At 37.3% G+C, this 21,540-nt stretch overlaps 1 protein-coding gene across 22 annotated transcripts in view; it reads right to left on the bottom strand.

Moving 5' to 3' along the window:
- The window catches only part of LRRC7 (leucine rich repeat containing 7), a 183,089-nt gene that overhangs the window by 68,074 nt on the left and 93,475 nt on the right, over positions 1-21,540 (bottom strand). For 19 of the 22 annotated variants that reach the window (XR_010833345.1, XM_013193137.3, XM_013193135.3 and 16 more), the window contains one exon: positions 19,865-19,921. Coding sequence is in view for 20 of the 22 variants with exons in the window: in XM_013193137.3 (XP_013048591.1) it covers positions 19,865-19,921 (57 nt within the window). In the remaining 2 variants the exon portion in view is untranslated. Of the gene's footprint in view, positions 1-1,463; positions 3,622-6,964; positions 11,771-19,864; positions 19,922-21,540 lie in introns of those variants that run through there. The other 3 variants (XM_067001708.1, XM_067001707.1, XM_013193142.3) reach the window with 3 other exon arrangements.

Raw genomic sequence — 21,540 nt, 5'->3', positions numbered from 1 at the left:
CTAATTTTTTAAAACAAAGCTGCAACGTACTCAAGTCAGCTCATTTACACCCCCTTTCTCCTTAAATAACACATAAATCCCTGAAAATGTTTACATTTGGTCTAACTTGCTCCTTCTAAAACTTTCACCATTGTGTCTTAATTGATTTAATATTAGCCCGGTTTAGACTTCTGGCGCTTAGATACAAGTTGTAAATTTCTATACAAATTTTTAGATTAAGTCAAGTTAATGGAGAAAGTAATTACACTGGTAATTGCAAACACTTGATGACTAAGGACAGTCTTATTACCATAAAGAATCTCATTAACTTTATGAGGATTCTTTACACTAATGTGTGCAACCCCTGGCAGTATGTGCTTACAAGACCGGACTCAGCTTACGAAAAATGATTCCAATTACTCAACTACAATTTACGAGTTGCCGTTTTGGAAATCAAAGTATTTCTGCTTAAAACAAATCAATCTGACCCTTCTGAAGACCAGCCACTTGTTCAGCAGTCAGGCAGTACCCACACTTTCAGCCTGAATGATTAGGTTGTGAAAAACAATTAAAGATTACAAATCTTGACTACAGGTTTCACTCCTAAGTACCATACAAAGGTTTTATACCCTAGGAAGCATCTCGGCATGTTAAGTGAGCATTGCAAGTTTATCTTTATTTACACTTGCAGACATTAAAAGTTTTCCAGTTACAGCATTGGCTGCACGCACGTTCGCAAGTATCACTTAGTACACTGGCTTTACAACTAAAATGAGGAAACGTTACATATGTTTACAACAGACAGTTCTAGCGAAAACTTTTCTCTCAAAGGCAGTATTACTTGTGGCTTTACCGTTCTGCATTAAAGTTAATAAAAGCTTCTAGTGATTATGTTTCCCCATGCCCATGTTAACAATACGCTCCAAGAATAATCAGCCACAAGGCTGCAATTACCTGCTAACTGGAACTGGAAGCTGAACAGCAGCTTTTCTCTGGTATTTACATATATAATTACTGTTTATACACACATGGAATTATGTGTCTTGAAATGTAAAACTCCGAAATTCGTCAATGATGAAATGAAGGGTAATTTTAAATTACAAACAAGTTTGGGAAAACTTGTGCATTTCATACTGTCTTCTACATTTGAAAAAAACTTCTACTTTAAAGGGTTTGTTTGCAATACTGTAAGTTCGTTACAAAAAAACAACTTCTAAATACAGCTTTGAATCATGATTGCATAATATCTCAAGACAGTCAAATAAATAGTTTCAGAAACTGCAACATTTGTATGGAGACAGATTAATTTCATTTAGCTGATGCTGTATTAAAAGATAAAGCACACTGCCAAATGTACCCAAGGGAACATCATACGAGATTTTCCATTATCTTGTGATATTTTTGTCTCTTTCATGTAACTACTTATATTTTTCTTCTGCAAGATCCATTATATATTTTTTTATGTGGGGTCATTTTATAAAGATGGAAGAGGAAAGGTGCAATTATGAGTAATGCTCAGTTAAATATTCATTGCTTAAATGAGGTAATGTAATTTAATTAATGTGATAATAAAACTTGCAGCCAAAATTTTCACATAAATCTTTATCCATATCACATTTGGATCCATTCTTCCACTCTTAACTAACTGCAGGAGTTATATGCAGAAGACCTAATTCTCAGCTGTTGAAGTGGACCTCACAGTGGGGTCAGAATCCCGTGCATTTTTTTAGTTCTACACACAATAATGGACTGTAGTTCTTAAAAAACAACAAATGTGTGAAAACCAGTGTAAAGAGTAGCTCAGATTACTGAATACTTGGTGATCAACATTGCTTATAATAGTTTTTAATAACGTTTGCAATCCATAAACTGTAACTCATATTACAAAATTCACTGGTATCAATTATAATTCATGGTAATTACATACACTACCTAACATATCTTTCTTATGTTCTTGGATGTTTGCTTTAGTTGCCTTGTTTAGAAGTTACATTTCTACACATTGTTAATACTTCAAATAACCAGGAAAATACCTTCCATTAACAGTTTCATAATAAAGAAAGAAACAAAAGACTCAACTACCACAACTTATTTTAAAGAAACCATGGCGTTACCACCAAAATCCTGGTCGGTTTTCTGACAGATATGAAATGGTGATTAAGTGAAGGTTTATTCAAACCTTCAATCACAAACTTCTACACATTTCTGATTTTTTTCTACATACAAAGAACTGTACTCATTAATAAAAATAACCCAAACAGGTAAAAAGTCATGAGTGAAAAGTGATTGTGTCAGAGACATGGTCAGATTTACATAACGATAAATACGATCAAAGATGCAGTACAATACTGCTATACAACAAACGCATAGTTCTTTTATGTCGTAATTCTACTAAGACAGGACTGATAAAGTTACAACAGTTACATGATCTATTTCCTTGTGGAGCAACATAAAGGATTATGTTTATACAATTTTATGACAAATGGATACCCTTATTTTCTGAAGAAATAAAAAGCACCTAAAAGGAAATATGTTGTCATTACTGGAATAACTGCTGTATTAATTTCAAATAATATTTTCTCACACTTTTGTTGTACACAGTAACCTTTATTTCAAAGTTGTTAAAAATGTCACATTCAGGAGTCTCTTCCATTTCTGCTATTTTAAAATTTACAATATAACTTTAAATTCATTAATTATTCAGTTTAGAAGTTGCATTGTAAAATTAGTACCTAATGTTAATAGTCTACCTGTTGCAGAACAGTTAAATTTTAACCAGAACTACAACATTACATGATACAACCACAGAGAACTATTTACTTCTACAGCACTTAACGGATTACAAAGAAATCTCACTATTAGTTTTCAGTGAATCTCAAGACAATGTATATCAGTGCTAGAATATAACATATGTGGCATGGAAAGCAAAGAACTACAAGTATAAATTAATGTGTCATAAACGATTTAATCTACATTTTATCCAGACTTTATAATAACAGGATACGTTCAATTAAAAACTTATTTGGAGGTTACCAAATATTGTTATACATAGACTGAAATATGTATATATTTATGAAGTAACTATCAAAAATAGCATTTATTTCAACTAAAGTTGTAAATGATATGTAAGGACTTACATTTCTGCAATCTTTATCAATCCACAAATCAGAGAATGTAGCAGAGACCATGAAGAACAAATAACTCCAGAAACCCCTGATCACAAGTGGCACTGTGTTGCTTTGTTGCTTTCATATGGTCTCATCGTTAACACAAACAGTTAGGAGCGGCTAGTCCACAAAGCATGCTGTCACCTTGGCTGCATGGCTCTCAGAAATACTACTGCAACATGCAGCACCGTGCTCAAAATTAACACGAGTTAAATATACGGGAAAAGCAGACAGCATATTAATCTGCATTAAACGTTCTGGACTAAGAGGCAGCCTTCATCAGCCTTTATATACCAGAACTGTTTGGTTGCATAGTATAGTTTGGGAGAACTACCTCAACACAGTCTACTCGTGCTGATGCTCCTGATGCTGCCATTTCTGGTGCCCGAAAATCTGCTGACTCCACATCCTCTGCTGTTCGTGCCACTGTACACACACAGGCGATAGGCAAGGGCACGCTCTCCATCTTCAGATGCTAAGATGAGAAAAATCAGTTTCAATGCCCAAAAGATGGAACTGCTGGTGCAGAAGGTGTCTAAACACAACCCATTCATCTATGGCACTGGAGACTTGTGAGACTTTATCTAATTCTATCAAGGGATTAAAATAAAAAGCACCACAAAAACAAAAGTCCTACATACAGAAACTGGAAATCAAGCTCTTTCATGATTCAGTCAGAATAAAAACACATAGGAAAACATTTCAGGAAAAAACATTTGTGTACAATATGCAAGGATTTTAGAAAGACACTTCTGACTTAAAATAATGTATAGGAAACAAATTTCCAAACAATTTTGTTTATGGTATAAATGGATCAGATCTCTAAAATCAATCTCTCAGTTCAGGACCAGGTTTTGAATTGCGTTATAACTGGAAAGATTTGCTTGATTAATTGCAGAGAAAGGTGAACTCTTCATAATATTGACCCTTGTTCACACACAAAATTCTTTCCCAATACAGTTTATAAAACTATTGGGAAAGAGTATTCTAAATTTCAATTCAGATCTGCTTCTGCTTACCTGATTACATAAATAAAGAGAACACACAGTAACCTTGTTATCCATTGCAATACTCCTAGCAATATCAAGGCTTTGCAAATAAATTTTTATACTTTTTTTTTCTTTACCATCCTTTTTTTCTCTTTTCATTTTGTATCTGCTTCCTGGATTCTTCTACTTTCTTCGTAAAACAGGCTTTGCATGGTTAAAAACAAGGTTAATGAAAGTTTCCACTTTCTGGACTGAATTAGTCGAGTCAGCCTCATCTGGTGCACAAGGTTTTCCTCTGCATGTGCGGGTGCCAAGGGAGCCCTTGCGTGCAGCGAAGCCCCTCTGCAGCCTGAGCAGAATTTTAGTAATGCCAAACTTGCCTGCTGAAGCCAATGATGTTGGATGTCTCTTACATCACCATTAAAAATTAAATTTATCCCATGACCAGTAGTCATCCAAATTCATTATTCAACTGCATTAATGGGAACCTTAACAAACCAACCATGTTACAAAGTTATTCACAAAGTTTACATTGTTTTTATCATATTTTTGAAGGTATCTGGAAAGTATCTTACAGGCCTATTTTCCTCTTTGTTGGAGCCAAATAATCCTTGATACATCAATTCACAGCATGACCCTGAAATACCCCATTTTGCTTATGAATCACTACTTGAATCACTACTTTCCTTTGGTATAGAAAATTGAAAATTTTTTCTTCACATTTGGTATTTTCTATGCCATGCTGTTTATCTCAGAGAAATCTGGAGGAACAATTCAGAAAGTAAAAGAAAATATATCCCCGCTTGTGGGATTAAATGGCCTCATCTAAACTATTGCTCCTCTTCCAGAAAGTAATCCGTGTTTCTTAACCTTAAAATGCTGATTGCAATGAAAAACTTGAACATATGAAATACGTTTGCAAAATTTCTATGTATATATATTTAAAAACATTCAAAATACCAGTAGCAACAAACATACAGTTATTCTGTCTGTGAATTTCAGAATTAATATTCCTGGAGATAAGTATGAGGTTTGGCACATTTGAGTTACAGGGTAAATACAACCTAATTGTCACTAAACCTCCGTGCCAAATTTACATCCACTAAACTCTGTGGTGCTGATGACACCAATGATTTAATTCATCAGTCTATGATGTCTGCATTTGGACAAAGAACCAATCATAATTTTCACATAATATATACATAACATAGGTGGCATGATGACAATAAAAAATGCTCAATAACAAATACACCTGTCTTTAGCAATTATGAACTCAGGATCCATTGTGGACATCTAAATTCAAAACCATTGAAACAGAGCAAGATTGACTGCATCAATCACTGCCAGAAAGGTCACCTCCCCATTTCAGCCTAAAACATTAGATATTTGGTAAATGATATATTTGGCAACTTATATTTTGTTGACAGTGTAATAATACATTGAAAAGTAAACAGCAGATTTGTAGACACTACAGTACTGATCAATTTGAACATTTTAATAATTTTAGTCAACTTTCTATATACAAAATCACAGTGGTATTTGGGATCTGGGTCTCCAACATTCTGAAGACAGAGGAGAAGCAGGCTCTAGGTTTCCTATTACTAAATGCTGAATAAAAATTTCCTATATTTCATCAGGATATATAACGTATTATTCAAATCTCTGAAGCATTCACCACTTGATTTATACCCTTATGTGCTAGTTTTGCATGAAATGAATGAATACAAGTTACAGAGAGACCTACTTCTGGCATGCAAGACTGAAGATGCAGTTTTGGCCCTGCTTTCCCATTTACTTGCCAGAGAGCAGGAAGAAGGCCTAACTTAAGGCGCTGAATAATCAGCCAGGAGGAAACAAGTTCAAAGGGCATTAATGAATACCTGAGGAGTAAAAATTAACTGAATCAGCTAACCCAAAAAACAAGAGCCAAAGAATTTTATCCTCAACGCATTTCTTATTTAGTAGTCCTTTTGATTCCTATTTCTACTTAAATATAGCCTGAAGACAGCATCAACACATATAAAAACCAGGAATATTTCCACAGCTAAAGCCAGAGCAATGAAAGGGGAATGTGCTAGAAAAAGACAAGGATGAATTGGAGATGAAAACTGATGGGACGCAATAACAATCTACATGTTAATCAAGGAAGAAGGATGAAGGAGTCAGAGACGTAAGGGAGCACATGAGAAAATGTGAAAGCAGAAGGACAACCGCTGCTGTAGCACATGAAATATCTGTATATAAGATATGTGCACTATAGTCAAGCATTCTCAGTAAAATGGCTGATGTCTTCTGTAATCCCCAGTAGAGTTTTAACTGGGTGTATCATTTTTAAGATCTGGAAGATCATTACTGACGAGCTCTCCACATTAGTTATGTTGCCACTCACTAGGCAATGCTTTTGGCTGCAGTACCAATTGCCAGCAGGGCTACGGCAAACATCACAAGAAAATTAATGCCGTCTGATATACACAGCACTTGGGAGTGGGTGCCAGACACTTGGCAACGACTTCTATCCAAGAGACATGCTTAAAAAGAAAAAAACAAGCAAGTGCAGGGCCATGACGCGATCTTCCTATTTGGTTATTAGAGGGCTGTTGGAGGTAGACAAAAAGATAATATTCCATTTGGAAGTATGGCAAATGTGCAAGACTTGTTTCATAATCCAATGACAGGAAGCAAGCTGCAACACAGAGCTTGTACCGAACCGGTCCATTGGAGACACCGAAATGGGAGAGGTGCGGAGCAGCCATGAGTGCTAAGAAGTCAGCTACAAGGCATAAATGCTGGGCATAACTGGTATCTTCTGGACATTTGTACAAATATATTTCAGTAGGAAATATAAATATAAATAGTTAATAACTCACTGACCAGCTACAGAAAATAACTGTGATAACTGTGATAATAATAACCACTGCAATCTATTCACACATACGTACTCTACAGTTTTTCAAAAGGAAGTCAAACACTTTTTATACGTTTAGAAATATAAACAGCCGAGAGCCATCATGCTTTCCATGATTATTTTTTATTTTTCTGATTATATAAATAAAATGCCTCATGGTACAGTGAATTTTTCAGGGCTTGAGGGAAATGATCACACCAGGTAATGTGTCGAGTACCTCGAGTCGATCACGGGTTAATCGCTGTCTGCACGGTGCCCTTGCGACGCGCTGCCGGAGCGCCCTTCCGAGGCTGTCCCACCCCTCTCGTGGGACATGGGACAAACGGACGCTGCTGAAGTTCACAGCCCTCAGCGGCCACAGGTGCAGTTTCTACAATTTGATAAAGCAACGGATGGCAACAACCGACGATGTCTTTTTACGTGCATTTATCTCAGAACCATCAGTCCTTAATCTGACGATCTTCTGAATGGCAGAGACACGCTGTCCCAGGGCATCAGGCCGAGGTGTTTCTCAAAGCTGACACCGGAGAGCTAACACAGCGCGGGGCACGCAGATGCTCCGAGGTGGTAACATGTGCCTCTAGCGGTCTCCTGTTCCAGTTGGGAAAAAGACAAGGTCTGCGATGGCCATGGCGGGTAAAAACCCCGTCCTGTTCTCAATGCATTCCGTAGTCATCTTCTCTAAATTTAAATTGCTGTTGTCATATCAACCGTACACAGGTGTCTTTATTCTGCAGATGTTTTTCAGTCAAGTAGAATTAACACTGACTTAAGGTGTCCTGAGTATACTGAGCAATTTCCTTGCATACCATAAAACAACCATACCCGAGAAAGCTGAGCACACAAATTAGATCTCATTAATAACAGTCAGCGTGAACCCTTTGTGTCTTTAGCTTCAGTGTTCTGGGAGGAGCTCAGGGTTCTGGTATAATTGAGAACAAAATGAGTGTAAGGTGTACCAGGGTGATTCTCCATGGTTAAAAATGTTCTCCCCTCCTACCATTTCGTACTGTGAAGTCTCTATCTGAAATTTAACCCTACTAGTCAGATAGAAAATATGTCAGTTCTGGATCTGTTAAATGGAAGTTTTTAGACAAATAAGTGATAAATACATACAAAGATATTTGGTATATGAAACAAGCCTGCTTATAAAACTCTCAGTTCTTCTGTGTCCTTCCTTTGCCCATTTGAAGCATTAAAATTGCACACAACACAAACACTGTCAGATAAGAACCACTAATTCACAAGCTAATTCATTAGAACCATTAGTTCATAAACTGAAGTATTGTCAGGATTATCCTGGATGACAGGAAAAGTACCGGAATATGTTCCATGAGCTACATGTTCTGGCTGTATCATCTCTCAGACTGTCCCTTACTGGAGATATGGCAAAAAATTGCCACTATTACCTTTAGGCAAGAATAATTATGGCAATTTTTCAGATAAGCTTGACCCACTATATATGTTGGAAAAGCACTCTTGTAACAGGAAAGCAATAAAATGCATTTTTCTGCATCTTCTCTGAGTAGCAAATATATTTAATTTAAAACAGCCTTATGGGAAGATATGTAGTAGTAGTTTCTTAACTACTTATTAAAATACCAGCAAGATTTTAATAATGTAGTGCCAAAGTACTAAGTCATTTAGAATATGATTTATTAAACTCAGCCAGAGTTACCATTAAAGAAAACAGGTCATCATGAAAGATGAAAACATTTGTAATCTCAAAGTGCAAGAAACAGTTTACATCTTTATAATGAACAAGGAAGAAAGTGGAACAGCATTTCAAAAAATAGCAGTCTAAAGTTATGCTTCTAAATCTATATTTAAATGTTCCTGGACATATTCTCAACTGATATAAATAATTGGTTCCATTGACTTCAACACACTTCACACAAACTGTGGTTTTTGCAAATCTACTTCCTAAAACAGAATTTTGAAGGTGGTAAGGATCTTAGGTTTATAAATGTTATTTAAGTGAATGGAACTCATGTTCATAAGTCACAAGAATGCTTCCAACAATTCCATCTTCAGGATTAATGGAAATAATAATTATCAGTTTTATTCATCAAATTTAATACTTGAAAAAAACAAAATGGATTGTGGTGTTTTAGATAGCTGAATATCTTTCAGAATCTTTCATTGGCTCACTCCAAGCAAGACCATATCTGCAGTCTTTCAACATGGCAAAACCTAGAAATGATTGTGCTTATCTTAAAGTCAAAGCAAAGTGGTATTGAAATAGGGAACAAGAACAAAATAACTTTATCTGACAGTGTTTCAAAACTATGTTTCTATAAATCACCAAAGATACTCATGAAAGATATGTGACAGTTTCTATACTAAAATGATTACTTATAAAGGAATGCCAGCATTCAACACATACAATGTATTTATATAAGACCTGACTACATTATTCTCCTTATTTTTTCAATTCAAAACAAAGTCTTAGCTACAGAAAATCATAAGACCTTTAACTCTCTACAGGTAGATACTTCCAATTTGCAAACAACCTCTGCAAAATACCTGCCATTATTTTAGATTTGTTCTGCCAAGGCAGAATCTAGTCTATACCACTTTATATTGTTTCCTTACCAAGTTACTGTGTGTTTTTTATACATTTCTTAAGATGCTGCTTAGTAACCTTGATCCTTTGAGTCTCCTTATACACAGCCTCAGTACTTCTAAGAAATGAGCAACAGGAAGGAAGGAAGGAAGATAAATATCAAACTTTCACATTATATTTATGGAGAAAAAACTACACTAGAAATTCAAAAGGTAGAAAAATCCATTAAATTTAATTTCATAGTTAGACTGAACTCTTCTGGGTGAAAAACGGGATTCTCCCCCCTGTACATTTTGTGATAATGTATTTTCGTCTTTGAAGACAGAACAGATACACTACATATGCACAAAAAGATTTGTTGATTGGTTTCACAATTCCATTCATTACCCAGAAGGAAAAAGTTAATAGATGGTATCCTTCTTGTTTCTGTTTGAAATATCTTTCATGGAAAATTTCAGATGACAGTGACTTTCTGTGCTTTCGAATCACTGGAAGAAAACAGACCCTTTGCCCTTTATCACGTAAGAATTTCAAGCATCCATAATAAAATATTATGCAAAAATAGGAACTTGTATTTTCCACAGAATCTTTGAGAACTGCTCAATCGTGGAACTAGAATGCACAGAAGTACCGTTGGAATGCAAAAAGTGGCAGGAAAAACCCAGAGATTCCCTTTAGAACTTGGGACATTTGCAGAAAAAAGCAAAACAGAAGATTACCAGCTTTATATCACATTGCCTACAATAGGTATGTCTAAACAATAATTTTACAAGTGAAATGTGAATTTTGACAGAAAATACACTTATTAGCCTCAATCCTCAGAAATATGACTGTGTGGCTAAAACATACTGCCAGTATTTTTGCATAGTTACATTTTATTACAATGAAAACCTAAAGCTGTGCAATCAAGACTAGAAACCATCAGTTTACATTTTAAAACTGAAAACACATGAATACGAAAAGGTTAATTATAACAACAGGAAAAAAAAATACCCTTCACCATCATCACTTCCCTAAGGTCATGATATTCCTGACTCAAGATGACAGGTATAAAAGATACGAAGGTTGCACTACAACAACTGCAAACTGATGGCACAGGTATTTAAAAAATAAGTATCTTTCAGAAATGTACTTTAATGTAATGTACTTAAATGTACTTTAATGTAATTTAAAACAACTATAAAGAGTAATAGAATAATGCATGTCAACTTCTTCGAAGGAATATAAAATTGCTGATCTACACAAAGAATCTGACAACGTACTTGTATCACTTGTGATAAAAACTTACCATTTCTGGTTGATTTCAGACAGTGTGCTTAATAATCAACAAAATTTGCTTTGCATGGGGAGCAGATTTCACAAAGCAGTGCACCAAGTTCAAACCGGCAGGACTGCAACAGGTGCCACCAGAGTTTCATCTTTCCACAATTTTCTTGTGCGAACGAAGACTGACAGCAGGAGGCCGGAGCGGCCACCCGGGCAGGCCGCATCCCGGCCCTTGAGCCCGTCGGGACGCCCGGGGCCAGTTCCAGCGGTGGGGCAGGGGCCGCCCAGCCTCTTCCCACCTTCGCCCTCTACTAGTCTGCAAGGAAGAGGTTCCCAAGGCACAAGCATTGCTTTTGTCTTCCAGCAAAACGCAAAGGGGTGCGCGTCAATCTTAAAAGAAGAGAGACCTTGGGAGGTGGGGATGACTCTGAACTCAGAGAATTCTCCTTCCTATGTCTCATGGCCAGCTTGTTCTCGTCTTTCCTCTGCCAAACAGATGAACCTGTCCAGGCCAAAGATAATCTCCTCTTCCAAACTGCCTCCCCTGACTGTGTGTAGAGACAAACACTAACATATTTCCCCTCAACTTCTGTTTTCACGGCAATATGCAATTTTTAGAGCCTTGTGACACTACACATTTTGCAATCATTATTTTTCCCACAGGATTTGGACCTTCTTTAGCTCTTCCTGATCCTTGTTGCATTTGAAACTTTTCCTAATGAGGTCTCCCTTATTTTTTGTACAGTGCCAGAAATGCTTCTTTATCTCCAGTGGAAAAACTTTGTCAAAGAACATGGGGCTTTGTCAGGGCTCTGTTGGGTTGATGGTTCATAGACATTTTACATCCCAGTAATACACTGATGTCTTTTTTCTCCAGTGTTTTCTGACTGAAGAACCCCTAATTTATAGCATAATTTCATATTAGTCCCTCAGTACATGACCTTGCACACCGTATTATTAAATTTCACCCAGTTTTAATTGCTCATCTTTAGAATTCCACAGTTCTTCCAATTTTAGAGGCTGTTCTTGAGAACTTGATCTAAAACTTTTACTCTTCACACAGCAAATTAATTCTGAGCGCTAGCTGAAGGCCAAGACAAGGCCTGTTTTTTTCCAAACATTAGCTGCCAAGGACCCATCCCTTTGGTAATGTCTTCATTGTATGTTATTTCCTAAAAGCATGGTATTGTAAACAACAACACAACCCTAATAGCTCTAATACCTATTGTCAAGAAAATCAAAGAAGAGATGAGAAGCCACAGCTTCAGGTGGGAAATGGTGAGTCATTAAGATGAGTGCAGCAAATACAAGTATTTTCTCATCAATTACCAGCGCCTACAGTTTCTCAGACCCTAGTGACTCACCATTTACAATTGCAGTTTCTACAGTTTTTCAATTTCACCAGTTTCTACTGAAAGATATCCTACAAAACCCTGAGAAGGTGTTTTCCTCAGCTCAAACAGCTCTAAAAGCAAAGTCCATGCTAACTACTTCAATTTACTCAAAGATGTTTGAAAAACCCCAGGCAGGCTGCCTGGCTGCTCGGTGCAGGTACTGTTTCCAGGTTCCTTCCTGAGATATGAAGTACCCCGGACTCCTCTCAGGAATTCAACATGATATTAATGTCCCCAAACTTTCAGTTTAGGAGTGTCAAGTCTGCTATGAAGAGCAATGAATATTTATGACAGAGCCTAATTTCAGAAAATACAAATTTAAATGCAAATTAATGAGCTTCCATAAGAGTAGTAACCAGGCCAGGTTTCAATGGGACTGTTAGACAACTTAACAATTTTTGTTGTTACAGAAATGTGCTCAGAACTTTTCTTTCCCACTAAGTTGTAAATTCACGTACCAGTTTTGAGGAACCGAGGGAGATTTACTTCAATCAATGTAATAGCACTATCCTGAAACAACCAGGCATCCTCAGCGTGCAAACAAGCAAAGTGATGAACATTAGGGAGGGGAACCATCTGAGTTTTGTGTATGTGCCACTGTTCCTAAAACATCTGGCTAAAAATATTAGGAAAACTGGCAATTTAGACTTGGGGTAGGGTTAATTTCTGGATTAGCTAGTTTGGTTTGTTATGCCAGGTTAGTTGCTGTTAATTATTTGACAAGAGAGAAAGAGAGACAGCACATGCATGTATGTTTATATGGCATATATATGTGGATATGTATATATAAACACGTACACATTTTATCTAACTACGTAAATGTGCACACAAACACACCAAAGGCATATTTATATATGACTCCCACATGTTTCTGCTTTTTAAACATGGTGGTGTAGCTATGTTACATGAGATTTTAGGCTTTACGATTTCCTCTTCCATCTTAAGTGGGTACTTTCATCAGCCCGAGTACGCTGGTTCCTTTGAGCTCCAATGCATTTGAACGGGTCTTTGGTTTAAGTTATAAAAGACAACCTGTATTATTAATGCACAAACCAAGCTGTACTCAAACTCCTGGAAAAAAAGTCAAGATAGATATAAAAATATTGCCTGTGCTAGACATGTAAAGTCTGCCTAACAGATCTACCTTACCACTTATAAAGAAATAAACAAAACAAAAACCACCACCACCAACAACAACACAACCAAACAAAAAACTAGGAAAATAATGCCAGAATTTAACCAGATGCCCATTGGTAGTAGGGCAATAGCAATATATCCTTTTCAATAATCTAGATTTACATCTAGTTTGAACACAGAAGCTTTTGATTTTTACTCTTTTAGGGAGAATATCAGTCTGTATTTGGAAGGTCTACTGCCCAATAGTACATTTATTGAAACTAAACATCCAGAAAATAGGCACCAGGACTCAAACTGTGGTCAGAAATGAAGCAATCATACCCACAGGCTGCCTGCAGAACCCAGCTCCTGCTGCGTGATTTAAGGTTGACTCACGTAACACAGAAATTGTTTCCTACAGTGTGGGCAGCACAAACACGACTTCAGTATTTGTATCCACTGGGAATTTTCATTCAGCTAGTTTGAGGGAACTTCTCAGAAACAACTAATTGGTTGGAAGAGGTGTACTCTCTAACAATGTGTGCTAACACAAACAGAAGTGCTCTGCAGCTGAAACTCACAGACATCAGTAAAATCCACTTGCTGAACTGCGAGAAAACATAGCGGTACTTTTTATCATTTACTTAAATCCTCAAATAAAATTATTAAATACACTGAGCACCAGAGTGGTTGGATTAATCACACAGCTCAACCCATTTTGCGGTTCTTACAGAAGTGTCCAATACTCAGAGCCATTCCGATAGCCTCAAACTGAAGTACAGGCCTTAAGAGTTCACAGTCCCAACACAAAATGTATTTGGCAAATGGCTTCAAAAACATCAACACAAACACTGCTAACCTAACAATTTTTTAACCACTAGGTTAGAAAGGGCCTCGTTGTGCACTCATACAGAAAAACAGCACTCCAATTCGTTTGTATCAGAGGTGAGACAAAGCCAGCTAAGCTGAAGCTGCAATTAAGAGTGGGAAATGGAGAAGAGGGTAACAGAGGTGTGAAAGCTGTTTATCCGGACTGAAATGGGAATATTGCAACAACAACTTGAGCACCTATTTCACGGTCACCAAGTTACGTGTGCTCACACTCTCATACACTTCATATTTGTCAGAAAGACTCATTAACTCCTGGTTCACCATCATGATTTTAAAACAGCAAGATATACTTGCACCTCTGAGGCCCAGAGATGCTGGCACCCATCCCTCCCTGCATCGGCAGGGTCGGGCCCCACGTGAGCAGCCCTTCACGAGCAATGTCTGGCCTCTGGGGTCAGCAGTGCCAGCTTTTTTCAGGATAGCTCTGGGCAGGTGAGAGGAAAATAATCAAGTCCCTCCTGTCAGCTAAGCAAGCTAAATTGCTGCTGTGAGAAGACACGTGCAGGACTTAAAGCAGTACAAAGCTACCTGTGCAAAGGACCTGAGAAAATCCAAAGCGAACATGGCTAAAAAAAAATAAAATGGGAGACTTAGAAGACATCCTTCAAAGAGATGAAAGCATGTCCAAATAAGGAAAATAGAACAGAACGGTTAGCTATAAAAGGCCAGAAACTATCTTCAGAAATATTTGAAAAAAGGCATAAAAAGCAATAATAAATCTTTCTTCAAGCACCTGAGGAGCAGGAAACCTGCCAGAGCCTATGGAAAGGATATAAAAGGAATGCTCAGGAAAAAAGAAAAGAAGGTCACAGCAGAAAAACTAAATTAATTTTCTGCATTTGTATTCAGAGCTTGGGCAGGCTCCCATGCTGCAGTGCTTACCCACAGAGAATCAACTGGGGGATTTGTCTTAAGCAGAAGTCTCAATAAAGCAAACCAAATGAACAGCGCAAAATTGCTGAGATGAAATGGTACTCAGGTAAAGAGCTCTAACAATATGCACGTATGACACACAAAACCTCTCATACAGTGCTTCAGTGCTAGATGACTGGGAAGCGTATAACTACTGGCACAACAGCTTTTGAATTACTCCAGGATAAGTCTAGGAAACCACATATCACTGGCTGGCATCTGTACCAGACAAATTAACAGAAAATCTTCTAAACAGTAACGTAAGGGAAATAACAAAGTAAAGAGAAATATGACACACTGGGAAAAAATCAAGTTTTTCTGATGAGAGGGGGTGACTCAGAACCTCCTGGAGCCATTTGAAAGAGTCAAGAGTACAAGAGATTTGGACAATATAGTCTACCAAAGTGGAAATTCTTAACCTAAGCATCTATGTGATGAGAGAAGGTCTTCGTGTAAGTAAATAAATGGCTGCAGATTGGAAAAAAATAAAATTAAATGAGTGGGTGTAGGAGGAGGAGCTGCCAACAGAAGTCAGGCTCTGGGCTGGGGCACACGCTGCTGAAGTTGTTAGTAAATGACTCAGAAAAGGATGTTAATGAAAAGAGGTTTTCAGTAACCAAGTTTTTCAGGCCTTGCCAGGTGAGTGTCAACCACTGCCACAGACAGGACTGAGGGCGAGACAGGTCCTTGTCGGCACCTGTGGGACTCTGGAGGTCTCCCACCGCAGTTCTCCAAGTGGCTCTCCCTTGGCAGCCTCCTGTTCTCCCATATCTTCCCATCCAGGTTGAACCAGAGCATTATTCAGCAGGATAGAAAACCGGGAATTACATCCCTCCACTCTGAGAAATAACTCAAACACAGAATAATTAAACACTGAGGCACAAATTGCCTCATTCAAAACCCATTGAAGCTAACAGGAATCTCTCCACTGAATTTAATTGCTTCAGTTTGGGTGCAAAATGCCTGAAAACATCACTGGCAATTGAAAGCCTTGCCTCTAGCTCCAAATACATATTCAGTAGGGTAGCATTACAGAACAGAATGCTACACAGCTATTGGGAGCTGCGGTCTATTAAACATCGCCCTGAGCTATTACACTGTGATATTACATGTCACTACAGCGACTAAAGACCAAGGAGACTTTTATCCAAACAGAATAATATAAATTATATTGCTTGATTCTTCAGGCCAAAGAGGGCCTTGTGATCAAGGTGGTAACATAGTTCAGGCTTAGGAAACTTAGTCAGAATATCACAAATGCTCCAGAAAATTAACAGAAATTAAAGAGAAGAAAACACATTTTTCTGGTTTTGTTGCACAAATTAATGCTTAATAAAATATTTGCAATATTGGCTAGAGATTTCCAAACACTTCTAATTTCCCCAAAGCTCTTGGAAATAGATATCCATAACAATCTTTAATCAAACTACTTTCAGTATATAAAAGTAGCAGTAAACCTAAGAGGATTTTCTGAAGAGAAAGTACTGCTGACAGAATACAGCAACATGCTGCAGCATGTTCATTTGAAAACTACGGTACATCTCCAGACCACTATGATACAGCAAGACAATGTTGTTATAAATGTTTGGTATGCTTGTCAGAAGAAATCAGAAAACTCTTCAAAACGTTTTATGAATAATGCTTCACTAATTTCCTATCAGGGAAATGCTGGGGAATACAGTGATATGTTTAGATCTGTTTTAAGTGCTGTAAAATTATGTTGACAAATCCAACGGTCAAATGAGAGCTCTCATTTTTTAATGCAAGATGTATTAAAGATTGACATTTTTGAGATCTAAGCTCTGGTTAGAGAGCTACCTTTCAGCCAGTGGTCATTAGTATTTACTTAATCTCAGGATTTTGTAAATAACTTTTGAACATTCTGCATTCAGTTGCTATGGATACATTTTACAACAGTCTTGACCCATTGACTGGGTAGCAAAAATAGTGCTATGGTAAACACAAAGCACATTTAATTGCTATTTATGCCAAAATGATAAAAGTTTCCTTTAAAAATTCTTTATGTGCATATATCTGACAGCACAGAACAGGTGAAAAAACTTGATCTGCTTTTTGATAACTTTTTATTCCACATTTTCTAAGTTGCACTGAGCATGGTAACAGTTCTGAGCAGAAGTTACTTGAAATGGTCTTACAGTACATTTCAAAACTGTTTAAAAGCCAAAGTACACTATTAAAATTTTTATTTACCTTCCTTTTCAGGTCTACTCTTACATCAGAATTACTGAACAAACTACCAGCATAATTAGGTTACCTTATCCACAGTACATCAAATAAACTGTAGGATAAGAAAGAAAGCTTTCAAGTGCCTAGCCGAAAGACCTCCATCACCTGGTTTATCCCTAGAGCGTAAAATGCATTCCGCTTTACATTACTGCACTTGTGTTCCTAACTGCAGGTTGTTCTCTCACAGGCACAGTGTTCTTGTCACAATTACCGTCATACAACCCCGTGCCGATCTTGGAAGCCTCCCTGGTTTCCCTGTACAGCCCAAATGTCGGCGTTGGTGCGCCAGCTCTGCCTGCCGGGTGCAGGGACTTGCGCTCGGCCTCGGCCTCGCCGCTCCTCCGCAGCCTCCAGCCCAGCCCCGGCCTTCCCAGGCCCACTCCAGTGCCGGGAGCGGCAGCTATGGCCCGGCAGGTACGTCTTTGCCCGAAAGAGGGCAAATTCACCGCTCTAGGAAGCGGGGTGTGTATCCTCTACATTAGTACTCCGTCACAGGCATCAACTTTTGCCCATCTATTACACATTTTTGTTTGTTTGTTTTGTTTTTTGCTTGCAGAGAAAATTGCTCCAGAGGACAAAAAAGTCCAGAAATACATAGATCTCTCATTTTTGTCTCAGCTCATGCAAAAACGACCTTGCCATCTTTCTTCCCTCTTACTTTATCTTTTAATACAGCTATTTTACCAACAGTTTTAAGGACAGCGTTTGCACAAGCAAAAGCTTTGATTTCCGCTCTCAGTAGTACACAGCAAAGCCTTCTGCCACGGCGCGGAGCAGAGAACAAACACACCTGCGAATAATCTTTCCCTTGGTTACAGGAGCCACGGAATTTCCTCACTGTCAGAATCACGCAGGGGGAAAAGTCACGCCTAGCCACCTTAGCAAACCTAGTGCTGCTGAAACCAGAGGCTACTACCCTCAGGTAGGAGGTCTTCCAAACACATGCCGAACTTGACAATCGCCTGGTAAGCACCATGTATCGCAGAAGCAACAGAGCACTGATCATTTTTATCAGTAATAACTACACGCAAGTCTAACCTTGCTGCCATTGACCTCAGTGAAAATGTATCACCTTCAGTAGGATTATCATCAGACCAGAAGTATCAAAATATTCCATTTGATTAAAATTATTCTGTTGTGGAATTCCAATTCTTCAATCCTAGCGCACACACAATCCATTTATTCTGACAAGTACCTTCTGTGCACAGAGACTTCCCTTCTAAACGAGACCGGTATTTCGGAGCTGGCCTACATAACATGCATACACTGCAGCGTATGTATGGCATTTCAGATGTTAAAGGCCTCAAAGGCTACGGATGTGCCCTCCCAGCAGGTCTTATTTTTAAATGCAGATACACCCTTTGGGAGCAGACTGAAGGGGCTTCACAGGAAAAAAAAAAAAAAAAAAAGTGTTTTCCAATGATATCGGGAATATATCCTTTAACATAAAAAATAGCTTTCCTTTAAAAAAAGAAAAGTGTTTTGCCTTTAGTTAAATGCCCACAGGAAGTAGTGAAAATATCATTATATCCCATGTAGGTGTAAAATGCCTGTACATCAGGTTTTAGTAAACGCGTGGTTGCTGAACAAAATGTCCTTTTTAAATGAATTAAATAACAAACAATTTTGTATCAGCAAAGTTGCATAAATACAGTCGATTCACCATCATCATAACTCTCATTTATAATGGGGACATATGACCTCCATTTAGAACAATTCCCATATCCATGGATATTTTTTCATTGGTAAGGATCCCTGTCACATAAAACATTTATATAATGTTGGTCTGACTGTAAAAATGTACTCCCTGCTTTATGCAGTGGTACTTCCTATATTCAGAATGGGAACCCTCAATTTTATTTTTCATTTCTTTACTATTTCCTTTTCAAAATACCATTTAAATGTTGGTCAAATGATAGTAAAGCCTGGAGACATACTTTTTTCTTTTTTGTAAATAATTCAAGAAATGGTACCAAATTCGACATTTCTTCAATATTCTGATGTTACAAGTTTCTAAACAGTATTGTAAATGACCAAATACACTTAACATCTGTACGGATCATATGGGGAGATTGTTCTACTGAGGTTATACTGAAAATGTTTCCAACAAATCAGATTACTTGTTGATGAGGAAAATACTGTCACATAATCGCTGGCCAGGGTTATCCCATATTTTGTTTCTCAATTCTGTTTACATTTAATATTTTAAAACGTTACACTGTAGAGCTGGGGTATGGAGTTACAGTCAGCTACTGTACCAGTCTCCATCTTCCATTATATGCTTACTTTTTGCTAAAAACCTTCAGTAGAATTTCTTTTAACAGTAGAAAAAATAACTGAACACAAACAGCACCGTTGCATTGCTACAAACGAAATTATTTTGCACTTTTGGAAATTTCAACTGAAAGTTACATAAATATTCAATCACTTACTTTGGTAGAGTTTTCAAGTGATTCTCCCTTAACTCCAAAATTCTCAATTTGACAAGTCTAGGAACATAATAGAAAATAATTAGTTCATTCTATGAATTAGTTCAGAAATCCATAAGAATGATTTGAAACTACTTATTTCAACAATACCAAAAAAATGAATCTGCTTAATGCATAACAATAAGACGTCTAGCTATTGATGGATTGAATATAAAATGCATTCAGAAACAAATAGCTTCATATGTATGTAATTTTGCTTTTATGTTCTTATCTGGACTGTTCTGAAAAACTGTCATAACAACTCTAAACTATTTTTACTGATAATTCAAACAAGGCAAACAGAGGAAAAGTTAATTACTCTCAAACATTTCCAAATCTATGAAAGGATAAAAACCTGCTATTCAGTTCACAACTGTCGTTTGCATCTTTTAGCTTTGACTTCTATACCTCCACACAGGCAGACTAACACTACAGAACAGATCTCCATTTAACTTACTGTACTTTATGCAGAAGTAGGACATATGCCTAAGAGTTGGCGTGAATTAGAACCTATATACAACAGTGCTTCACAATTCCATGTCATTTTGCAAACTCTAATTGGCATTATTTAAGCCATGTGAAATCAACTGCTTCTGCACAACTAGTTTGTAACTGTGTCATTTCTAAACAGAGATGTCGCATCAGAGTCACACCATGTACGATTTTAGGCTCATAACACCATTTCTAAATGTCAGGAAAGTTTATTGAGGAACTTTATGGGGAATTTCAACAACTCCATTAATATTGCCTTTTATTTTACTCTACAGTGCAGGTCCTTTAGCGCCATAAGTATATATTTGTATGTGAGGAAAGTTAAAAAAAAAAAAACAAAGCTTTAAATAGTTCTCTGTCGAGCACAATACCAGTTTTCTCTTTCTTAAACCCCAGTCTTCCCAATAATATGCTTTTCTAGAAAGCTATGATTTTCCCTTTTTTCTTCTCCAAACAAAGCAGAAAACATTTTAAATCCTACATTTGCACTTAACCAGGGCTTAAGGGAACGCCTTTAAATGAGAACTGTGGAGAGACGTTTATGTGATGCTCAGGAAGGCTCCATTCCTGACTTTATTCACATAGCTAAATGAGACTATAAGAGATTAACTGACTTTTTCTGTAGCAGAAGAGATAAAGAAAGCACTAAAATTTGGAGAAGAGCAATAACAGAGATACAGTTAAAGCGCCACATGTGGTTATTAAAAAAAAAAAACAACAGTGTAATTTCTGTACGTTAATGTTGGAAGCTTCAGCAACATGACAAGGATTTGTAAAGGCAGGATACCAAATAGATGATATAGGAGCAGCATAATCATAATGGAATAACAACCACACCTGGAACTAGTGTCATTTCATTTAGATAAAATCTGCATTTGTAACAAAAAGTGCTTTCTGCTAAGAGATTTAGAATACTAGAAATGTCCTTAAGCATCAGTGATCACTAGACAAAGTACCAGCAAAGCTTCAGAAGAGAATAATGAATATAAATTTACCATGAACAGAAACACTACACATCTGATAAATTGCAGGGGTGTTTCATGCATTTATTTTTCCTTGACATTTGTACGTGTTGTCTGATTGTGAACTGCAAAAGCAGTCTTCAGATTTACTCTGATACTCTAAACACTCATCTTCAACTAGGCATT

This window comes from Anser cygnoides, chromosome 8, assembly GCF_040182565.1.
Source record: "Anser cygnoides isolate HZ-2024a breed goose chromosome 8, Taihu_goose_T2T_genome, whole genome shotgun sequence".
Classification (NCBI taxonomy): Eukaryota; Metazoa; Chordata; class Aves; order Anseriformes; family Anatidae; genus Anser; species Anser cygnoides.
The sequence above is the reverse complement of the archived record's forward strand: the minus strand, read 5'-3'. Positions and strand labels throughout refer to the sequence as shown.